At 40.8% G+C, this 23,633-nt stretch overlaps 1 protein-coding gene across 5 annotated transcripts in view; it reads right to left on the reverse strand.

Annotated features, from left to right (window-relative positions):
• Positions 1-498: 498 nt before the first annotated feature.
• Positions 499-23,633, reverse strand: part of LOC6033627 (protein nubbin) — a 163,707-nt gene continuing 140,572 nt past the window's right edge. For 2 of the 5 annotated variants that reach the window (XM_038252453.1, XM_038252457.1), the window contains 6 exons: positions 20,611-20,655; positions 7,141-7,238; positions 6,704-7,078; positions 6,452-6,613; positions 5,790-6,364; positions 499-2,961 (listed from right to left, as the gene is read on the reverse strand). In XM_038252453.1, coding sequence (XP_038108381.1) covers positions 2,535-2,961; positions 5,790-6,364; positions 6,452-6,613; positions 6,704-7,078; positions 7,141-7,238; positions 20,611-20,655 — 1,682 coding nt within the window. In that variant the 3' untranslated portion in view covers positions 499-2,534. The remainder of the gene's footprint in view (positions 2,962-5,789; positions 6,365-6,451; positions 6,614-6,703; positions 7,079-7,140; positions 7,239-20,610; positions 20,656-23,633) is intronic. The other 3 variants (XM_038252454.1, XM_038252456.1, XM_038252455.1) reach the window with 3 other exon arrangements.

The following is a 23,633-nucleotide window of genomic DNA, read 5'->3' on the forward strand; positions in this document are numbered from 1 at the left end:
TTTTTCTTTGAAAGACCAACGTATCACCTTTCATTTGCGTATAAGACAATTGAAATCGATTAAAATGGCGAGGAGTAATGATTTTTCGAAAAAAGTGGTTTTTGCGAAAATCGACGAAAATGGCTATTTTTCAGACCACCCTAACACGGCGTAGGTCACCCTAATCGCCAAACAAAAAAATACGGGTCTAATTATTTCGGCCAGGGAACCCCCAGAAGAACCCATTTCAGTGCTGAAAAGTAGAACTTAATTTAGTATTATTTTCGATTCCGTTATTTTTGGCAGGGAAAAGTAGGCCGTTTCGTTTTTCCAGAAGGACAGGAAAAGTTGACAGTTTCACAGCGGAATTGCAAAAAAAAAATTGGAATCAAGATTGACATTTTAAAAGGGCCGAATAGTACAAAATGCCCACAAATGGAGGGAGGAGTATTCAAAGTTTGTGTGATTTTTTGGCAGCCCTTTTGGTAGTTTGTCAACAAATAAAATAAACGATAACCATTTTCAATTGTAAATCAATATTTATTACTCATATTCATCTAGATCTTTATTTATAGTTGATTTTATGTTTCTTTTCATAATTCCTTCATCGTATTATGTACACCATTGCATTTACTTAATACCGTTAAATTGAAGACAAAAACTAAATACATAGACAAAAATCATGCTTCAACTGACACTTTTAGCTTTCGCGCAAAATTAATTCGCACCTGTCTCCTGTTTTCAACATAACAACTGAAATAGACGAAAAATAACTTTTTCTTGTTAACAATTTGTGCCGATGAGTGTGTGTGTGTCTTTTCACGCCGTTTTTTGTTAGGAACATCAATCCGTTACTTTGAATGTTTTTGTTTAACTTACTTAGAAAAAATAACTCTACTCGTTCTGTATTTTTCGCGATCATTGTTTTAACTGACTGGAAGACTGGGAGAGTCTCCTCTCTCGTATGTTATTTTTTCATGTTTTCTTACTCTTTTTACGCTCGTTCGCTCGTTTTTTTTTTAGTTTAGTTCGGTTGAGGAAAATGTTTTGAGTGGAAATCAAGCCTCTAGAATTATGTTTTGTGAGTTGTTTTGTTTTCTCAACGTGATACGTAGAAATAAGTTACATGTTGCTTTGACTTTTTATTGTGTGTTTTTCGTTTATTTTTTTGTCGAAACATTTGTTGATTTGTTGTTTTCCTTAAGAGTTAGCTTTAGTAGTGATTATTTCTTTTACTTCTTTGGATATATGTGTGTGTTGTTGTTGTTTTTAGTCTTAACATTAAATTTAGTTTTCTTTTTCTTTTTTACAAAGTTCATTTTGTCTGGCCTAAACGTTACAATTTCGTTAAATAGTACAAGTTTTTAGTATACATCTTTGATACTGTTTTTTTACGCGACTATCCGGATAAGTGAGTGTGAACGAAACAAAACCAAAAAAAGGGGGGGTGCAATTTTAACTAAACTAAACACAACTTTTACTTTTTTAGGAATGCTTCTCGTTGGCATTGCGTCACATTTAGGAGGGGTTGGGAAAAAAAGAGAAATTAAGATTAGAGGAGAGAATGCACCACTACACAGAGAGGAAACCGGTATGCAAATTGCACAAAATTCGATCAGGTCGTTCGATTTACTACTAATTATTTACTGTGTCATACTGCTTTCATGCTGTGTCGAGTGGAAAAATTAGAAAGAAAGGAACGAGGGAGATTTGAGTTTGAGGTCGGGACACGATTATTTCTACACAGATTAAATACACAATTTTACAGATTTATTTCGTACAGAAAAGAGCGTTTTGTTTCAACTAATGTTAGACATTTAGTTTTTTTTTGCTGGGAATATTTACAGAGCGAAAGGGGGTTTTATGGGGGGTTGATCGAAGCAAGCTGGGGGAGGAATGTTCGATGAAGTACGTTTGAAGGTCTGAACCAAGAACTGTCAGAGCCTACTAGTGCTTTATAATGGTTTGTGAGAAGCTTCTCGCCGAGAGAGGGAGAGAGGCTTCCCAGAAAGCATTGGCACGTGGCTTGCTGCGATCTACCCGCCCTGGAAACCACGTGTTAGAAGAAATATTGAGAACTAAATCGTAATGCATGCTTAAAGCTTCTTTTGGAATGATATCGTTTGTCTCGTTTTCTCTCGATTAACTACTTTAAGGGGTTTTTTCTTTTTTTATTTTACTCTTACACTCTTACGACACTAATATTGATTTAATTAAAGTTAATTCTCGTTCGCGCGTTCTCTTGTTGCTTTACAGAACACATTAATGTAAATATCCACTTTTAAATCCAATAAATAAGAGTTTTTAGCTCATGCTCAAGGGGACAGGAGGAAGGGGAACCACACTGGAGGGTCACAACTTCTCAGAAGTTGCGTGTTTCACGGATCTCCACGTTGATTTCGATCGGTGATATGTCTGGAGGGCGAAGTGCGATCACTTCAAATCAGAAACGGTCCACTGGCGCCGGTGAAGCTGTGATGAAAGTGGTGCTGTGGCGAACGCGACCCGTCGTCGTCCATCGTCGTCGTGGTCGATTCGCCGCAGCTGCCGCCTAGTCATTCCTGCTTAATCCCGCCACCCCCAACCCCGCTCATCGACGACGGATGGTACAAATGTGGTCCACCCGCTCCCGAACCACCTCCGCCGCCACTCGGCAGCTGGAACATTTCGCTGCTGCCGCTCGAGTGCGTCGGACTCTCCATGCCCGGGGGGTTTATCCGTTTTTCCTTCTGGCGCCGGTTGCAGAACCACACCCGCACCACCTCCTTCTCCATGCAGAGGCTGTCGGCGAGGCTGGTGATTTCCTCGCTGGTGGGTTTGCTGTTGACCAGGAAGGCCTTCTCGAGGGCGACGCGGACGGAAGTTTCGATCGAGGTGCGCTTCTTGCGCCGGCGGCCCACGATTTCCGGGGTGGTTGCCGTGTTGGTGAGGGCGCTCGGGCTGAACATGCGGCTGGAAGAAGAAGAAGAAGACGGGGGGAAGCTGGGTTTGCAATTAGATTGTCTTTAACAAGATTAAAATGAAACTAACTATTGCTACATAATTTGCATAATTTCAAGATTTTTTGAAAACAGATTTAAGCTATTTTAAATATTTTAAAACAATTTTAACCAATTTCAGTCATTTTTCAACATTCTTAATCAACTTTCAAAAAATTTAATCAATTTCCAACAATTTTCAAAAAAAAATTTATAATTTAAAACAACTTTCAACTATTTTAAACAACATTGAACAATTTTGAAGAATTTAAAATATTTTTTTTGCAATTTTAAGCAATTTTAAACAATTTTATACAATTTTAAGCCATTTTAAACAAATTTATTGAATTTTGATTCATTGTGAACAATTTTTAGATTAAAAAATTAGCATTTCCAAGCAATTGTGTACACATTTAATCACTTGAAAACAATTCAAAACAATAAAAAAATTAAAAAAGCAACTTCCAAACAATTTTGACAATTTAAGGCAATTAAAAAACATTTCAAAACGGTTGGAAACAATTCAACACAATTTATAGCAATTTAAAACATAAAGATTTTTTTAGAAAACTTGATTTGAAATTTTCAAACAATTTAAAACAATGTGTAGCTAATTCATGTTTTGAAACAATTTGAAAAAAAAATATTTATTTCAAGATAATTCAAAATCATTTAAAACTATTTTAAACTGTTAAAAATAGGCAAGAAAAACAAATAATAATAAAAAATACATTTTCTTCGAGAAAACTTGTAAAGTCGATTGAAAACTATATTGCATAATGCTTGTTTATGTATTTTGATACAAACAAAAACTATTTAATCCTTTCACAAATTTTAAATTTTGGGACCATAATAATAGCATAACTGTAATTATGTAGAAAGCATTTTGTGATACTTTTCGCATAGAAAAAGGTATGGATTTTGATAAAATCAGGTATGGAATTCATTTTTTTAATAATTTAAAAAAAATTAAAGTTGTTCAAAATTATTTTCAAAAGCGTGTTTCTTATTCTCAAAGATTTTTTTATTATTTAAATCAATTGAAGATTACGTTTTAAAGAGTTTTAAGGAATTTTAAAGTTTTTTCAACAAATAAGTAAAAAAATAAAGCGAAAAAAGCAGATTCAAATAGAAATTTCAAGTACTGCTTTTTTCATAAATTTCAAAGTTTTCTTTTTTTTATTTGGGACTTTCAAAACATTTTATAATTCCTAAGATTATTTTAGAATTCAGAGATTTTTTTTGTGATAGAAAAATTTAATAATTTGAAATATTATAAGAACTTTTAAAACTTAATAATTTTAAGGAATTTAAATTATTATTTTTAATAACAAAAAAACACGAATATTTTTAAAAGTTTTAAGGAATTTAAAACATTTTTTTTAAGGTTTTCAAATAATTCTTAACTTTATTTAGAGTTTTTGCCAAACTTAAAAAGTATAATGAATGATTACACACAGAAAACACAGAAAAAAAATCATGGTAATATTGCATCTGGGAAGGAGTACATCTTTTATGTCAGAAAAAAAGTGTAATTTTACCTCTGGAAATGTATAATTTTACCACTTTTCTGGTGTAATGTCACTTTTTCAGTCTAAATTGATGTAAAATTACATTATAAAAGAGGTAATATTCACCTTCCGAAATTACAGCTTCCAAATTTACATTATTTTTTTCTGTTAAGTACGATTTTCAGATTTAAAATTAGTTTTAAGAATAAAAAATCGAATGTATAATTTCATGTTTTTTAAAACAATGTTGCCCAAAAAAAATCTCAGCAAAATTAAGGGACGTTCAAAGATTTTTAAAATCAAAGAATTGTTTGAAAATTTTCAAATATAAAATGTATTTTTTTTTCAACCTTTTGACATTTTATACATAAAAAATGTTTTAAAAGTTACATTTGCAGCCGAAATTATCGATGGTCGTTACATTTGAAATGTTTTAAAGTTTTGACAATAATTAATTTTTTGGCAAATTAAATTTTCAAGGAAAGCATATAGATCAATCAAAGCAAATTAAATTTAGAAAAAATCCAAAGATATTAAAATATTGAATTAAATTCCCAATAACTGATTTGCAAAATTTTAAAATTTAAATTCAATTGAAAAACGTTTATGTAGTTAAATGCGAAATTATTTCATCTGCAAAAAATATTTAAGAATAATAATTATTCTAATGCTTGTATTCAATACTAAAAGAAAAAAATGTGTAAATTTGATAGGTGTAATTTTAAAAGGTTGAATATTTCCACTTTTATGATGTAATTTTACCTCAATTTAGACTGAAAAAGCGACATTACAACAGAAAAGTGGTTAAATTACACATTTTCAGAGGAAAATTAAACATTTTTTCTGACATAAAAGATGTACCCCTGCCCAGATGTAATATTACCATGATTTTTTTCTTTGTAGAAACTTTGTAATTTCCGTCATTTTCGCAATCTGGGAAGTTTAGGTGTACATCCGATAATTTTTAAAATGTGAAGTCGTCTGTCATTTCACAACTATGTAAAAAAGATAATTGAACATGGAAGATTGTCTCCGATTTAATGATAGAAAATCGTTATGAAGATTATTTCAAACAAGTTTCGTAAAAAATGTTGAAATTTAGATCTAGAAAAACGAATCAAATTATGCCGAAATTCGGTTAATATTCAAAGAAATCTGCAGTTTACAGTTAACCTATTAATCGATTGAATTTAATTTAATTTACGAGTTGACAAAACCCAATTTTTTTTACTGTTGATTAAAATAAAAATGGATATTCCATTGTGAATTTTGTATTTTTCTTTAAACCTTAAAAATAATAACAAACAGATTAGAAACTTACCCGCCCGGGTTCTGGATGCTGCTATCCGCATCCTCGAGCCACTTTTGCAGCAACGGTTTCAGCTTGCACATGTTCTTGAAGCTCAGGTTGAGCGCCTCGAAGCGCGAAATGGTCGTCTGGGAGAAATCGTTTCCGTACAGCTTGCCCATCGCGAGGCCCACATCGCCCTGCGTGAATCCGAGCTTTATCCGGCGCTGCTTGAACGTCTTGGCGAACTGTTCGAGCTCTTCCAGGTCGGTGGTTTCCTCGGGGGACGGTTCGAGGGCACGGGGCGCGGCCGGGTGCTTTTGCATCTGGGGAGTGTGCGTTCCGGAAGAGGGGGTCGAGGGGGTGAGGATGCCTCCGACGCCTTGGAGTTGGTTCACGTTGGGCGGGGTCGTTTGGTTTGAGCCGAGGAGGGAGGAGGACGGGTGGTGGTGGTGATGGTGGTGCGGGTGGAGGCCTGGGCTTCCGGCGGGGCTGTGGAGGGGGGAGGATCCGGACATGGTGGTGGCGGCGGTCGGCGTGGAACTGGTTGCTTTGAGCTGTTGCTGCTTCTGCTGGAGGGCTTGCAGTTGGGCGACCGCTTGCTGGACCTGTGGGATGAAGATTTGTTGTGGTTAGAGGGTTATCTCTTGGGACTTGCTGACGGAGTGGTAATGGTGAAGAGATGGGGTGCCCACCTGCAACGATCGTGGTCCATCGAGGGTGGGTAGCTTGGGTATGTTAGTATTGGGGATGTTAGCAATGCTACTGTTGGTGGTGTTGGTCGTAATGGTGGAAGGAACTGTCCCACCACCGGTGTTAGTAATGGACTGAGACGGAGAGGGATAGCTGGCGGTCAGCTACGGTGAGCAAGATTCAAAAGAGAGAGAAGAAGAAAGACAAGTTGAAAGAGGCATCTCTTGGGAGAATCTCCCTTCCCCGAAACCTACCTGATTTTGCATGAGAAATTGGGCCGCGGCCTGGGCCGTGGCCTGAGCCGCAGCGTTGCCGTTTCCGCCGGCGGTGGACGCCGCGGCATTGCCCTGCGCCTGCATGAGCATGTAGTTTTGGAGTTGTTGCTGGAAGGACGCCTGCTGGGCTTGGAGGGCCTGCTGGAGGACGTTTAGCTCCTGGCTGGAGAGACCTCCGAGCGTACCGAGGCCCAGCTGATTCTGCAGAAAGAGCGAACCCAGCGGCAGCTGGTTCTGGAGCGCGGCTAGAGCGACTCCAAGGTTGCCGCCGCTTCCGGGAGGAACGCCCGGTGGGGTGTGCTGCTGCGGGTGCAGCTGACCCGGAGATGGAGTCCGCCGGGTTGAGTCAGTAATCTGTGGAGAGAGAAATTTGTTAAAATTTGACACTTCTAGAACATAACCTCAAAATAACCTACCAAATTAAGCGGCGTTACACGATCCGGACGCTCCGTCGGAATCGGACTCGCCAGGTGGTCACGGTCGCTTCCATCGTCCCGATCACTGTAGGCATCGTCTGAAATTAAGAAATCCTCATTAATCTCAAGAAATCGCAAGATTATCCCCCTCTTAAAAAAAGAGGAAAGAAAGGGGTTCTTCAACGGGGCCACGTGCTGTGCGAATTTGTCGTTAATGACCTACTTTACAAGAAGAAGTAGGCCGACAAATCTCAAGAATGACTTTCTTCCTCACAACAATCGAAAAGTCAACGTGTTTTCACCAAAAAATTGCATTGCAAAAGGTGGGCTCAATTTTCACCCCTTAATGTTAAAAGAAATCTCCCAAAGGAGAAGTAAAAAAAAACATTGATTTTAAAACTGAAAAGGGGTTTAAAATCAAAACATGCAGTTAACCAATCTGTTATCAATAGACGTGGTTTGGTGTTAACTGTCTGAAGTGTACTGTTTATTGACATAAGGTATAGGGTGGTTCATATGTAACTGTTACGATAGAGTGGTTCAAATACAACATCTCCCCTCTTCCAAAAGCTATGCACTCCCTGTGCTCAAACTACAAAATCAGAAAACCTTGCTGGTTTTTTAATCTCCCTTTTTGGACGCCCTTCGTTCTGTTTAGAACGCTCCTGCCCACCACTGCTCTGCTCTGCTCTGTTAGTTGTTTCCGTTGTCGATGTCTCGTTGTCTCGCTCCCTGCTCTCTGGTGTATTGTCGACGATACCGCTGTCCCCGCCTTTCTTGTTGTAGTCACGTCTCTCGAAGATCGTCTGCTTTGGTTCGTCCTGGTGCTGCTCGACTGGACTTGTTGGTGTCGGTGGTCGCATTATCCTTGGTTCTCGGATCTGGTTGGCAAACTGTTGACCTCCCGGTTTAATATGCACTGCGCTGCGTCGGTACACGCCACCATCTTCTAGCCGTACATCGCACGATTGGTCCGGAAATTGGTGCACAACTATTGCTCGTTCCCACTGCTTATCTAGGTCAGGTCGTCGTTGTACCATAACGTTTTCCCCGATCTTCAGCTCCGGAAGCTCCTTTGCATGTTTGTCATAACTCGCCTTGACCACTTTTCTCTTCTGCTCGATCCGGTCTTCCACGTGTGATGCTCGAGGCGGCTGCAACTTGTTTGTTATGACGGGAATCGTGCTTCGTGTGTTTCTCGAGAAGATTCTCTGGTTGGGGCTTGTTCCTACGGCGTTTGGCGTGTTCCGATGTTGTTGCAGTGCTTGCCAGAAATCAGTACCACTTTTGGCGCACTTCTTGAACAGCTGCTTCATTGACTTGACCGCTGATTCAGCTTTTCCGTTTCCTTGCGCGTGGTATGGAGCAGACGTCACGTGCTTGAAACTCCATTCGTTCGCAAATTTGGTCCACGCTTCGTTGCTGAACTGCGGTCCATTGTCTGTGACAACAACTTGTGGCGTTCCGTGACGGGCAAAATTGCGCTTGCACGCCGCAACAATAGTTTTGGTCTTCGTGTCGGCTAGCAGGTCAACCTCAACGAAGTCAGAAAAACTGTCCGCTGTGACCATCATGAGAATTCTCTTGCCCTCTTGCTTGATCTCTGCCAAATCAATGTTCACACGCTGGAAGGGATATTCCGGTATCTGGTGTGACGTCATGGGTGGCTTGCATTGACTGGCGCTGAACTCCATACACACCTCGCAGTTTCGTACGTAGTTGGTGATCTGGTCAGCCATCCCTGGCCAGAAGAACGACTCCTAGCTGCTCGTAACGTGTAGTTAATTCCCAGGTGCGCTACGTGCAACTTCTCGATCAGCTTCTTGCGGAGGCATTTCGGCACCAACACTCGGTCTCCTTTGAAGATCACTCCTCGGTGCGTTGTGAGCTCGTTTTGCAACGTCCTGTACACCAACAACTCATCGCTCACGTCTTCTTTCCGCTCAGGCCAGCCATCGATCAGCACACTCATCAGCTTGCACAGGGTTGTATCCTTCTTGGTCTCAGTTGCGATTTCACCGAACCGATCGTCCGACAAATTGATGAGTTCCACAACGTTAGTGGCCGCTATCTCGTCGAACGCAGCATCCACCTTCTCTATCAGCATCACTTCCGCGTCCAGGTTGTGGGCAGGTTTCTCTGTTGCAGTTCGTGACAGCAAGTCTGCTATGTACATCTCGCTTCCCTTCTTGTACCGAACGTGGATATTGTATCTTTGCAGCGTCATCCTCATTTTCTGCAGTCGGAGAGGTGCTTCCGTGATCGGCTTCCGGAAGATGTCTTCTAGCGGTTTGTGGTCGGTCTCTACAACCACTTGGTGCCGTCCTGCCACGTACTGGTCGTGGCGCTTGCACGCAAACACAATTGCTAAGCACTCACGTTCGATGGACGCGTAGTTCCTCTCGGTCTTCGTTAACGTCCTCGATGCGTAGGCTACTGGTCTTTCATCCTGCAACAGCACGCATCCCACGCCCTGTTGACTTGCGTCGCACTGAATCAGCAAAGGTTCTGTTGGATCGTAGTACCGGAGAATGGGGTTCTGTGTCACTAGCTGCTTGATCAGGTTGAACGCACCGGCAGCTTCCTGATCCCAAACGTACTCCACGGTGTCCCGGGTCAGCTTTCTTAGCGGCGCACTCACATCCGCTAATCTTGGCATAAATCTGCCCAGGTACGTTATCAATCCTAGGAACGTCATCAGCTGCTTCTTGTCCGAGGGTTCTGGAATGTTTAGGACTGCCGAAATCTTGCTTGGATCGGGTTTCACTCCTTTGTCTGTCAGAACATGACCAAAAAACGGAACCGATGACAGCGCCACTTTTGCTTTCGAGCGGTTCAGCTTCAGACCTCGCTCGCGGAATCTCTTCAAGGCAGCTTCCAAGTTCCGATTATGGTCCAACATCGCTTGTTCCATGGTATCGCCACATCCGTAGATCACGACGTCGTCTGCAATGCATCGCGTTCCGCGCAGGCCGACGATTACTTGCTGCTGCTCCTTCTGGTACATCTCGGACGCACACGCGACTCCAAATGGCATCCGCTTCCAGCGATACACACCCATGGGTGTCCAGAATGCAGTTAGATCGGCACTCTCCTCATCCAGCTCCATGTGCCAGAATCCGTTCTTGGCATCCAGAACTGTGAACACCTTCGCCTTCGCAAATTCCGGCAGCATCTCCTCAATTGTAGGGATTTGATGGTTCGCACGCCGCACCGCCTGATTCAGCTCCGCTGGATCCAAACAAAGCCTTAATTTGGTTCCCTTCTTCACCAGCACCAAGTTGCACAACCAGTCCATGTGCTTGTTTACCGGCTCCACTATTCCTTTCTTCTCCAAATCGCTGATTTTGGACTGTAGTTCCGGTAGATACGCGAGGGGAATGCGCCGGGGCTTCTGCTGGACAGCTGCAACGGAATTGTCGATTTCAATCTTGAACCTTCCGTCAAACTTGCCGTCTCCTTCGAATACGTCCTTGTACTTACTCAAGATGTGGTGGCACTCTTGCTGGAGCGTGTCGATACTGTACAAGTCGTGGACTTTGATAATTCCCAAATCCATTGCCGATTGCGACGACAACAGTGGTGGCCGTGTTTTCTTGACCACGATGAACGTCAACAGCTTGGTTCCGTTCTTGAGCTTAATCTCCAAGTCCACCTGGCCTTTGGGCGCAATCACCTTCCCCGAATAGCACCTCAGCTTCACCTTCGTGGGGCTCAACTGTTGGTCCGGGAGTAGCTGCTTCAAGTCTTTGTAGCACATAACGTTAACCCGTGCGCCAGTGTCGACCTGGATCTCCAGCGGCGAAGTTTTTCCCGCGCCTACGGCCACCTTGAGTTCGACCATAATCTTCCCAGCCTCTTTCAGATTTTTCCCATCAACTTTGGCAATGTCGACAAACTCGCACTCTTCCTCGGTATCTGAACTCGCAGAGCTCTCGGAACTGTCCTCCACGCGCCGGACGTGCTTCTTGTGATGCTTCTTGTTCCGATTTTGGTTCCGTCCCTTCTTCCAGCAAACGTTCTTGAAATGGTTTCTTCCTCCACATCCGATGCACGTTTTCCCGTACGCTGGACATTTCGCTTTGTCTCGGTCGTGCTCGTTTCCACAGTAACGGCACGGCTTCTGCAGCTTCCGCGTGGCCGTCACCTTGAACGTTTCTCCTGCATCCCGGCTTGTGCTTTGTTTTGCTGCCATCTTCTCATACTTGCTGGCCAGGTCCTCGATGTCCTGGCTCTCCTTGACCTTCACCACCATCTGGTCAACCGTCAGATTTCCGGCTTTCAACAGCTTTTTCCGCATCTGGTGATCCGATATGCCAACAATCAAACGATCTTTGACCATCTCTTCTTGTTGTGCTGGGGTGTGGCCGCATTTCTTCACCTTCTTCCGCATCCGCTTCACGAAATCTTCGATTTTTCTCCGTCTTGCTGGACCATCGTGTTGAAATCCGCTCTTTCCAGTCGAACGTCCCTTGCCGGCACCAGGTGCTCTTCCACTGCCTGCAGAATGTCTGTTGGCGTTGCCTGCTGCGCTTCCGTCAAGGCCAAATCGTCGATCATCATAACCGCTTCCGCCCCGACGACGGCCATGAACGTCGCTATCTGCAGATCATTTCCCTTTTCGACAGCTCTGTGGCCAGCGCGTAGTACTTCCACTGCAGCTTGAACTGTTTCACCGCCTCTTCTACATTTCCGCCCAGTTTCAGGGGCTCAGGAACCGGAATGTTCGACATTTTGAGGTTATGTAAACAACGCGACGTTTACGATCGAAAACTCGCGAAATCCCGTAGCCGACTACTTCCAACTTTTCGGCAAAACTTCAAAGAACAGTTTTTTTTACGTTTTCATCGCTAAACAACGTTTAAATCGTGAGATTTTTCGCAAAATATCCCACTTCTGACACCATGTTATCAATAGACGTGGTTTGGTGTTAACTGTCTGAAGTGTACTGTTTATTGACATAAGGTATAGGGTGGTTCATATGTAACTGTTACGATAGAGTGGTTCAAATACAACACAATCAAACGCTGATTTCTCTGAGAGAGAGGGGGATGAATTCTGACGCGTTGTCGTCGCGCAGCAGGCGTAGCGAATTGTCGCGTTTACTACGATGCAACTTTTTTTAGAGGGGTTGAGTTTGGGAAAAAGGGGTTGCTGCGATTTTGTTTCACTTTTTTTTTCTTTTTTGGTTGCCAGAGGGGTTATGAAATGATGATGGTCGGATGGATTTCCAGCTGGTGTCGATGATGATCTTGTTGGAGATTTTTTTTATTCTGTTGCCTTTCGCTTTTTGATAAAGGAAAACGCAATTTGTGTCATGTTTGGAAGTTTAGCGGAGTTTTTTTTGTGTTTTCCTGTGAGGATGCTTTTGGGTAGTGACCTACCCTAATGCATTTTTGTGCGTCGTTGGTGCTGGTTTTCAAGGGCTTGCTTGGATGAGTTTTGGGAAATGCCATGACGCCAAAAGTAACGATATATTTTGCAGATTTTGAATACAGTAATAATTCAAGTCGAATAAGGCTAAATCAACATATTTTTTTGAAATTTTAACAATTTCTCAACACTATCGTTTAGAGGTGAGCAATTCTCTACGAAATCGGTCTTTTTTCTTCAATTTTAATTTTTGTATTTTTTAATCCGACTGAAACTTTTTTGGTGCCTTCGGTATGCCCAAAGAAGCCATTTTGCATCATTAGTTTGTCCATATAATTTTCCATACAAATTTGGCACCTGTCCATACAAAAATGATGTATGAAAATTCAAAAATCTGTATCTTTTGAAGGAATTTTTTGATCGATTTGGTGTCTTCGGCAAAGTTGTAGGTATGGATACGGACTACACTGGAAAAAATAATACACGGTAAAAAATTTGGTGATTTTTTATTTAACTTTATCACTAAAACTTGATTTACAAAAAACACTATTTTTAATTTTTTTTTTTGATATGTTTTAGAGGACATAAAATGCCAACTTTTCAGAAATTTCCAGGTTGTGCAAAAATCATTGACCGAGTTATGAATTTTTAATCAATACTGATTTTTCAAAAATCGAAATTTTGGTCGTAAAATTTTCAACTTCATTTTTCGATGTAAAATCAAATTTGCAATCAAAAGTACTTTAGTGAAATTTTGATAAAGTGCACCGTTTTCAAGTTATAGCCATATTTAAGTGACTTTTTGAAAATAGTCGCAGTTTTTATTTTTAAAATTAGTGCACATGTTTGCCCAGTTTTGAAAAAATATTTTTGAAAAGCTGAGAAAATTCTCTATATTTTGCTTATTCGGACTTTGTTGATACGACCTTTAGTTGCTGAGATATTGCAATGCAAAGGTTTAAAAACAGGAAAATTGATGATTTCTAAGTCTCACCCAAACAACCCACCATTTTCTATCGTCAATATCTTAGCAACTAATGGTCCGATTTTCAATGTTAATATATGAAACATTTGTGAAATTTTCCGATCTTTTCGAAAAAAATATTTTCAAAATTTTCAAATCAAGACTAACATTTCAAAAAGGCCAAACATTCAATATTACGCCCTTTTAAAATGTTAGTCTTGATTTGAAAATTTTGAAAATATTTTTTTCGAAAAGATCGGAAAATTTCACAAATGTTTCATATATTAACATTGAAAATCGGACCATTAGTTGCTAAGATATTGACGATAGAAAATGGTGGGTTGTTTGGGTGAGACTTAGAAATCATCAATTTTCCTGTTTTTAAACCTTTGCATTGCAATATCTCAGCAACTAAAGGTCGTATCAACAAAGTCGAATAAGCAAAATATAGAGAATTTTCTCAGCTTTTCAAAAATTTTTTTCAAAACTGGGCAAACATGTGCACTAATTTAAAAATGAAAACTGCGACTATTTTCAAAAAGTCACTTAAATATGGCTATAACTTGAAAACGGTGCACTTTATCAAAATTTCACTAAAGTACTTTTGATTGCAAATTTAATTTTACATCGAAAATGAAGTTGAAAATTTTACGACAAAATTTTGATTTTTGAAAAATCAGTATTGATTAAAAATTCATAACTCGGTCAATGATTTTTGCACAACCTGGAAATTTCTGAAAAGTTGGCATTTTATGTCCTCTAAAACATATCAAAAATAAAAAAATAAAAATAGTGTTTTTTGTAAATCAAGTTTTAGTGACAAAGTTAAATAAAATCACCAAATTTTTTTACCGTGTATTATTTTTCTAGTGTAGTCCGTATCCATACCTACAACTTTGCCGAAGACACCAAATCGATCAAAATTCCTTCAAAAGATACAGATTTTTGAATTTTCATACATCATTTTTGTATGGACAGCTGCCAAATTTGTATGGAAAATTATATGGACAAACTAATGATGCAAAATGGCTTCTTTGGGCATACCGAAGGCACCAAAAAAGTTTCAGTCGGATTAAAAAATACAAAAAAAATCGAATGACCGAAATCCTAGAGAACTGCTCAGGTACTTTAAAGTTATATAATTGATTTTTTGATTTTCGATTATCCGAAGTTCTATTATGCGCAGGTTTGTAGGGGTTTTCGGAAAATCGTATCGCAGTGGTATTTTTTTTAATTTCTAAAATTTAACATCAAATTCAAGTCTTGCAACCCCATTTTAGTAAAATTTGTATGGTTGATAGCATAATAAATCATCGAATGCATTTTTTTCAATACTTTATCACTGCCATTTTGGATCTAAAATTCTAAATCCCTTTAGAGTAGTTTCAAGGTTATACTTAAGCTCAACAATCAAAAACAAGATAACGAAATAAATGGTTTTTCGTGAGCGATTATCCAAAGATTTGATTATCCGAAGTGACATTTTTTCAAGGTCTTTGGATAATCGAGTCTGGACTGTATCCCAGAAAAGCGCCGTTTCGCAAGCAGTTGAAAATAATTAAACAATCTTATTTATTTCAATTGACATGTTTTCCTCTAACTATTCTCAAAAATTGGAAAAGTAAAGGTTATTTATGTTTACATAAATGTTGCATTTCTTGTGATTTTTTTGTAGTTTTAATTTTTAACTAAAATCGAAGCAAACTACCCTTTTCCAAGAAGCCTGAAACGCCCGAGGTCCCCGCCAAAGCCTACTTCGCTGAACATAACCTCAACAGAACCAGCGAACTTCTGAATAATTTGCTCCTCCGACCATAAAACCAGTCATCGGGCTCATTATCATTCTTTCCGAGCCAACCTTCGAGCCCGAAGAACCCCTTCCAGATTTCCACGACTTGCAGCTAATTTCTGGCGAACTTTATTCGCAAATCGTGATTTTCATTTCAATTAACCCGTTTTATTACTATTAAATTATAAACTGCACCGCGAGACCCTTCCGGCAGTTTGGGGGCGCCACCACTGTGGCCGATTCAAAATGGTAGCCCCAGCATCTTCTTCTTCCTCCTCTTAAAAACACCACGTGAGTATCACTTTTTTCGCCGCGCACCCCGCGCCCTTTTATTTAAAAATTTACAGTCATGGGAAAACATAAATCTCGCGCCGCCTGCTGCGTCGTGATTGGCTCGGATTCTGCGGCGACAGCAAAATGACGACGACGGCCGGGCCGACATCAAATTCAAATTGCGCGAGTCACGCTCGGTTTTTTTCTCCTCTCTCTCTCTTTCGCGGTGAAGAATCTCGTAAAAATAAAGCAACAAAACTCCCTTAATTTATGCAGTCTCTTTCGGCTTCTACATTCTACAGTGTGGTGGGATTGTCCCACGTCGCCGCGAGAGAACACCGTAAAAAAAAGAGTTCCGAGAGGACGCGATTGCACTAATAATGAGCTTGCTCGCCATCTCATCCCGCTCTCATCGGGAGCCGCGAGCGTTTTACATCTCTTTTGACTACCGGGCGAGGGTTGCTTTGATGCGAAAGGGGTCGTTTTTTAGCTCTCGAGGGTGAAAATAAAGGGGTTGAATTTAAATATTTAAACGAGGGGGAAGGATGCGAACCCCTTTCACTTGCGCTGTGAATAAATGCATATTTAATCGGGGTTTTAAGGGGTAGCGCACAGGTAGCTTTGATGGCCTATTTAAGGTTTTCTTTTTTTTATGTTGATGATGTCGTCACTTGTTGGAGTGTGTTTTCCATTTTTTATTCCGGAAAGGTAATCGGAGATGAATAAAAAATTAACTGGTGGTGTTCCACTTGAAAAAAAGGTACAGAGAAAAAAAGGTGTGACAACGCAGTAAATTACCTTAAATTGACGATTATATTATCGCCACATTTGCGCACGCATGAAAGGGGAAAAGGCATCCGATAATGCAATGTTTATCTATGGAATCGCAATAAATTGACACGCTTTGCCGCGCGAGTGATCATTTGTTGTGGTCGACAGGTGAAGAACATCAAAGTAAGCTGGGATGTTTTCCCTTTCTCAGTTTCTTGCGGGAACTGTCAAACAAATTTATTTATTTATTTTTTTTTTAATTTTTTAGGTAGAATAATAGTTGGATAAATCGGACAACAATTTATGTCAAGCTGATTAAAAACTAAACAATCTTAAAGTGGTCCAAACTCGACACAGAAATTTAACCCCATGAGATGACTTCTGTTTACCAAATCGTTGATTTATGGCAAACCGCACTGGCCATAAATATCGCCCAATAAAACCACACAACAACACCACGGCAACCATATGGCACCAGACCAGCAGGGCAATCCGTAAACCGAATCAAAACTAGGCCTACTGCGATGGGCTTCAATGACGCCAAGGAGCCTCGCGACGGCGACGCCACGAGGAGAAGGTATCACATCAGCCAAATCAACGCCATTGTTACGTCAATTACCAGCCAGCAGCGCCTACTACTACGATTGCTAACTGGCAAAACTTTCAGAATGGGCGCCATTAATTGAAAAACATAGAGAAAACCCTAGTTATGTTTAAAACATGGCTGCTGGTTTTGCTGGAAAAATTAAAAAGTCACACACACAGAAAAAAAAGAAGGGGTTGACACTATAAAACTAACGTCAAATCTCGCTTGAAACGCACGCGTTGATAAGTTATGGGCTCGACCCCGAGTCCGATTATCGCGCGAGTTTCATAATTGATCGGTTGGGCTAACTTGGTCGAGTCGTTCGGGTATTATCCAATTTGTATCACCAAGTAGGCGAAAGGATCATCTTTGCTCTGAGAGAGGAGGATGATTGATATGCCCGTATCGCGCGCGCGCGCGTGTAGTAAGTCGCGCACTTTCTCCCCGAAAACAAGCTCGCGTAACAATAACAGCAAAGCAAGCCATGACTTCAAAATTAATTACGCCGGTGAAGGGGTCATGGCATGCTGCCGCTGCTTCGCAGCGACCGTTTTAAAATTGAAATTTATGACGTTTATTGATCAGTGATAGTGGCAATTTTTGCCATTGTGCAAGCTTCTGTTTGGGTTGTTTGGAAAATTGGGAAATTTAGGGTGGAAAGGGGTGTTGTACTGCAATGGTGGTGGTGGCGACGGCGGATGCAGATGGCCTTTTCGCAAATTATACGAAATTTGTTATAGAGATAGATGATTGATTTTTTCCTCTTTCCGATGGTTGAAACGATTAGCTATTGTAGCGGCCAATCCGTGCACACGCACGACGCACATATCATGTGCGGCAATATGTTGTAACGGTTCAATATGCATGCAAAAAGGGGGTAGGAGGGAGGAAGGAGCGAAAGAAGGGTTACTTCTGCTTCCATATTTGTTGCATGTTGGCCCGTACTGCTTTATCTCCGCATCGCCATACATCATCTTTTGTGCCGAGGTTTTTCCCCCTTTCGAGTCCGTTTCGCATCTTTTTTTAAACAGAAATAAATTTCCAATTCAAACTAAAGCTAATTTAGAATCAAACGCACGAGTCATCGTCGTCGTCGTCGTCGTCAACGGTTGCGGATAATTCCAGTCAATTTTTTCTCTCCGTGTTCGATTTGGGCCCTTTTCCCCTCCCCCATTGCTGTGACAGGCACCCGTTTTATCATCCAAGCAACCATATTGACCACTGCTCCCAACCCAACCGCCTACTTGGATGTACATTATTCAATCTTCCACTCGATTTCACATTCTGGGACTCGGTGGGCTTATCATCAACGGCAGCAGCAGCAGGCTATGAGCTCGTTCCAAGTGGATTTTAAACACGTATTGTGAAACCACCTCAGCCAGTCGGACAGTCAGTGCCTACTTTGCTTATCAGAGAGATATTTTCAAGACATCGAAACGGACCCGGTTATTGGCACAGGTCACATATGCAAAGATGATTCATTTTTTGCTCCGCAAAAAGGGGTGATGATGAATATTTGATGTTCGAGATATGAATTTTTATTGCGGGCATTGATTTTCCCTCTCTCAAGCATCGTCAGCAGAGTTTTGCCTGCTTGATATTCATCGGTGGTCCGAGTTCGCAGTGATTTCGACGTGTCTTTTGCATAAATTTTGAATAACACACTCCACAGTCGAGAAAGCGGACTATTCTCAAACTGACCAGTCGATTTCGATGCGGGTTTCACCCCCTTTTCCCAGACTCTCAAAATTCAGGAGTGGAAACTCGGAGCAATAGAGATAGACGACGACGACGACTCCTGACCAAAAGTTCAGTCGAGCATAAAATTGTATTATGTGAATATTGGCGTGCACTCCATCCGAGCTATCTCGGATTTAAACTCTCCTCGTCTGGTCGGGGCAGCTCGTAAAAAGGATTTTCACGTCGACCGAAAACGATATGCAAACAGATGGTCCACCCTCGCACTCTCGTTTCAAAAAGTCCGGTTTGAGAATTCTAAACGAATCTTGTTCTACGAACAAGGGTTCAGCGCAGTGTTTTTCGAGAATATCAAATGGCGATTGAAACGGAGTGAGGTTCGAGCGGAGAAATCCCATTAATTTTTGTTTAAAATTGACCACCATATGGGATTCTCTCATCGATATCCAGTTCACGGATCACGAGAACATGGTAATCCACTGCTGGTCGGTTATGCATTTGAATGAGAACGTGCGAAATTTGAATCCAAGTAGGTTGGTTAGAACCTTGGATTGGAAGTGAGGTTAGCTTCTAGGATCCAAGTAGTCCGAAGTCCTTCTGAAGCTCAGGAATCGTAATTTTGGCGATTTTACCTCTTTGTGAAGAAGGAGAAACGAGTGATGATCATCAGTGAAATTTGAATCCAAGTAGGTCGGTTCGAGGCGCCAACTTAGATGGTGAGTGAGGTTAGCTTGTTCGATCCAACAAGTCCGAATCGCAAATATTGCGATTTTGCTTATTCGTGGATTAAGTTTTCGTCTTTTTTTAAACAAATGGTTCATTTACATAATTGCTTCAAATAACTCCAACCATCTTTCCACTTTAAAGCAGTTTTACCCTATAAATCTCCAAAAAAACGACGATTGTCCCTCAATCAAATATGCTAATTTAGGGTCCTTGCCAGATGTTCTTCCTCTTGTACCAAACGACACACGTTCAAGATTAGATAGAGAGAGAGGACAGGTGAACCGAATCTCGCCGGCTCGATTGTTCGACACGTGGCTTGACTCTTTCCGAAAATGTGACTGCCATCGAAGACGAAAGGATTACCTTTTCCCTCTTCTAATAGGTTGAGTAATACAAAGAGGTAAACGAAAATGCCGCCACTTTTAGAATCGAACGATTTAAAGTTTGTTTTCTTTTTTTTTTGTGTATTTTCGACTAAACGGTGAAGGACACACAAAACTATTAATTCCGAATTCCGAAGGTAAGGTAGAAAAGGGATTCCGGGACCGCGAATTTATACGGATCATTAGTTTGACGACGACGCAACAAACGTCAAGGTCCTGCTCTCCCTTTACTTTTTTTCTGTTCGCACCCAAGGGAAAACACAGAATCGGGTCCTCACAAAAGGATGATGTTTTCTGTGTTGTAAATTAAAGGGTTTTTTTCATTCTTTAGTGGCACGTTCTAGACCTTGGTAGATCCTTAAAGTGTGTTCGCCCCTTTATAGACTTGCTCTCGTGAGTGTTGGCTCGTGTTCTTGAGAGAGTTAATAAAAGGAATCGTTTGTGGGGTGCTCATTTGAGGAAGTGTGAACGTCACTACCTCAATTTTTCGTAACAATCAAAGCAGACATTGAACGAGTTTGACGCGCAAATTGAGATTCAAAATCTGTGGCGCAGCGATCGCAGTAGCCATCGTCGCGCGTACGCGGCTGACATTTCGCCACGTGGTTTCGCGTTCAAAACAAACCCAAAATTTGACGTATGACTACGCCGACTTCCGAACAGGAAGTTTTTTTTCTTTCTTCGGAAATCAATTGCTTTCGATAACGATCATGTAATGAAGCTGCTAATCTGCAGGCGACGTTCGCGACCGGAGGTCGCGTGTCACCGTTTGAATTCCGGGAACGCCCCCCGAAAAAAAGGGTTGCAAAAAACGAGTTAGGGTGGTGTGATTACTTAATTTTAGGCACGTGGCTCGCGCAGAAAAAAAGGGGTTTTGAATACATTTTTTTTCGGGATTACTACTTACCATGTGACGGAGGTGGAGACGGCGATTTCGAGAGGCGGCTGATATCTGCAATGAGAAATGAAGAAGGGAAATTAGCACACACGGGGGTAGAAAATTGCGCCGCGCGAATCGGGAACAGTTAGAGACATCCCGAACGAGACAAATTATGCTGACATATTGGAAAATCAGCTTTGCATATATAGATGGGAGAGAGAAGGGAATGGGACGGCATCTGCGTGCGCGCACCTTGTTTCCGTTTCTTTTGTCGACGACTTCGATGTCGAGAGAAGAAGAATGTGCATCCAAGTGAGCCGTTGCTGCTGCTTTTGGTAAATGCTCATTTCACGCACAGCTCCGACGTGCTGCTAGAGAACCTGTACATGCATGCCGGAGGGAAAAGGGCTTTTCTGAGGAGGTTCACACAACAAAAAAACGCACATAAAAGTAAGACGAAACGAGCATAAAATCGTATGCTTATTTGCATAGACAAAAGGAAATTCGACTATGGTGTGTTCGATATTTTTTTGTGAGATACCTTCCTGGGTGTTGTTTACCGTTGATTCTGGCCAGGACAGATTTCAGGATCGACAGATGGAAATTTGATATTTTTCAAGAAATTCCGAATCCAAAAAATCTACGAGCAGAGTTTTTTCGAAGAATTGAAAAATCAGAGCATGCCTTGAACTTAAATGACGTTCAAGGTTGCGAATCAGATGTCCAAAAGAGCATATTAGGAGGCCTTGCCCGAAGCGCAATCTGCTTTTCAACCCGTTCAAAACATGGACCTGATGGCGTTGGACTACGTTTGCACTCCAATAATATTTTTTTCAAAAAAGTGATAAATCTCACCGGGACCAACTGAAAAATCGTCCTCACCGAACGCCCGCTGACTTCCCATGGTCACACGGTAAAAAAGAGAAAAAAATCCATAAAAATAGGCAAATAAATTACACACCATTTAGAATAACAAAAAGCTGAAAGCTGCAAATTACACTTTTTGCTCCTCCTTTCCCTCCTCTATCTCAGCTGGGAGCTTCCTTTTCGTCTAGTTTGCGTTGATCCTGGTGCAGATTAGTTTCCCCGAAAAAAGAAAAGGTAGAATGACTTTTTGTGCACCCCGCCAAGGGGGAAAAGGTAAAATATGCATACTCATTTCAGCGCGCAGGGAAGTGTCCAATGAATGGAAAATTGACTGTAATTTACACATGACTTTGCATAAAAAATACAGAGCCGCTGCTGGTCATCGCTTTTTTACGACCTTCCCTTCGATTGCAAAACGATTTTTTTCTACAGCTATTATTTTTTTTGCTAGCAATTATTTGTTATCAGATCGAGGTTTTCCCCCTCTCGCTCGCGCTGAGCCGTCTCATTACCCGCACTAATTTATTGCCGACCATTTAGCATAAACTTGTTCACAATTCAAAACAGTACAATTAATTAAACTGATCGACGATGCAAATGACTCTTTCTGCAGAGGAGAAGGGAAACATTCAGGCGACAGAAGGTCAACTGCAGTCGCCCTTCGATTTCGTCACGCAGCCACCAGCAGTTTCCCCTTAATAAAACATATACACACATGAATTTATGCCTGCATCGGCTCGTTTCGTCGATGCGTACGTGTCCGATCGATTTGCATAAAAATATTTGGACTTGTTTGTCCCCTTTTTGCGACCAAATTTGCCGAAGGGGACCGACCGACAACCACATCAGCAAACGGCCAGTGCCGCTCGGAAATAAATTTTAAAACCTCCTGGGAACAATATTCGAACCCGGCTCGTAAGTAACTCGTAAAATATGGATGCGAAATTTGAGAGCTCAACGACGACGACGACCAAAAGGGATGCGCTGTAAATAAATAGGTATAATGTGCTCTTAATAATGTCGCCTCGCCCAGGCCGCACATTCATCTCTTTGACCCCTTGGACAACGGGATTGCCGGGTGTGGACAGCGGCGGGGGCAGATGTCATCTGCGCTGCGCTCACCTTTGGTCAGGATTAGGGGCGCGAATGCCGCAGAATCCTTTTTGGTTTGGGTTTCTTTGCTGTCCCACACATCGATTTTTATAACTGCCTTCGTAATAGGGTGGTAATTTTGGGTGAATTTTTTTGAATTTGTCTGAATTTTTTTAGGTACATTGTCAATTTAGAACATAAAGCATTTTTTCATTTATTTTGATTCATTTTGTCAATTTGTTAACATCGTTTCACGACATCTTCAAATTTCAAATGATTTGAAAAAATAAGCTACTCAAAGATGTAGTCCCACGTCAATATATCATAAGAAACTTCTAAAATTCCAACTGCAAACAACTTTTCTAAAGAAAATATGGATACAAATTTATTGTAAAAAGATAAATTAAAACAAGTTTCAAGTTGTAGTTCTACGTCAATATGGCTTAAGAAACTCATAAAATTCCATCTTCGGAGAACTATTCTGATGAAAATTTTATTGAATGTCTTCTGTCCTTTACCATTTTTTGGAGAAATCGTTACGAAACTTAAAATAAGTTTTTCTAATATGTAATCCCACGTCAATAATCAGCAATCTTAACGGTGCACATCAACCAAAGCTTTTGCACCCAGACTTTTGTTACAGACATTCTGTATCTTCAAAACTACGGGAACTATCGATATATTTTTGTATTCATCTCCTAAGCTACTATTTCCATAACGATTTACAACAAAATTTGTCAAATTTTATAATCAAATTATTTTTGGATTGGGTCCGTAAGTTCAACAATTTTAGAATAAGAAGACAACAACTTCCTTTGTTGCTGTGCACCCTTAAGAAGATTTTTTTTTGATAAAAGCTTGTTATTTTTTTTCACGACATTTTCAAATTTCAAATGGTTTGAAAAAAATAAGCGAATCCAAAATGTAGTCCCACGTCAATATATTAAAAGAAACTCCTAAAATTCTTACTGCAAACAACTTTTTTTTAATGAAAATATGGATACAAGTTTATTTCAAAAGATAACCTAAAACAAGTTTCAAGTTGTAGTTCTACGTCAATATGGCTTGAGAAACTCATAAAATTCCATCTT

Source organism: Culex quinquefasciatus, chromosome 2 (genome assembly GCF_015732765.1).
Source record: "Culex quinquefasciatus strain JHB chromosome 2, VPISU_Cqui_1.0_pri_paternal, whole genome shotgun sequence".
Lineage (NCBI taxonomy): Eukaryota > Metazoa > Arthropoda > Insecta > Diptera > Culicidae > Culex > Culex quinquefasciatus.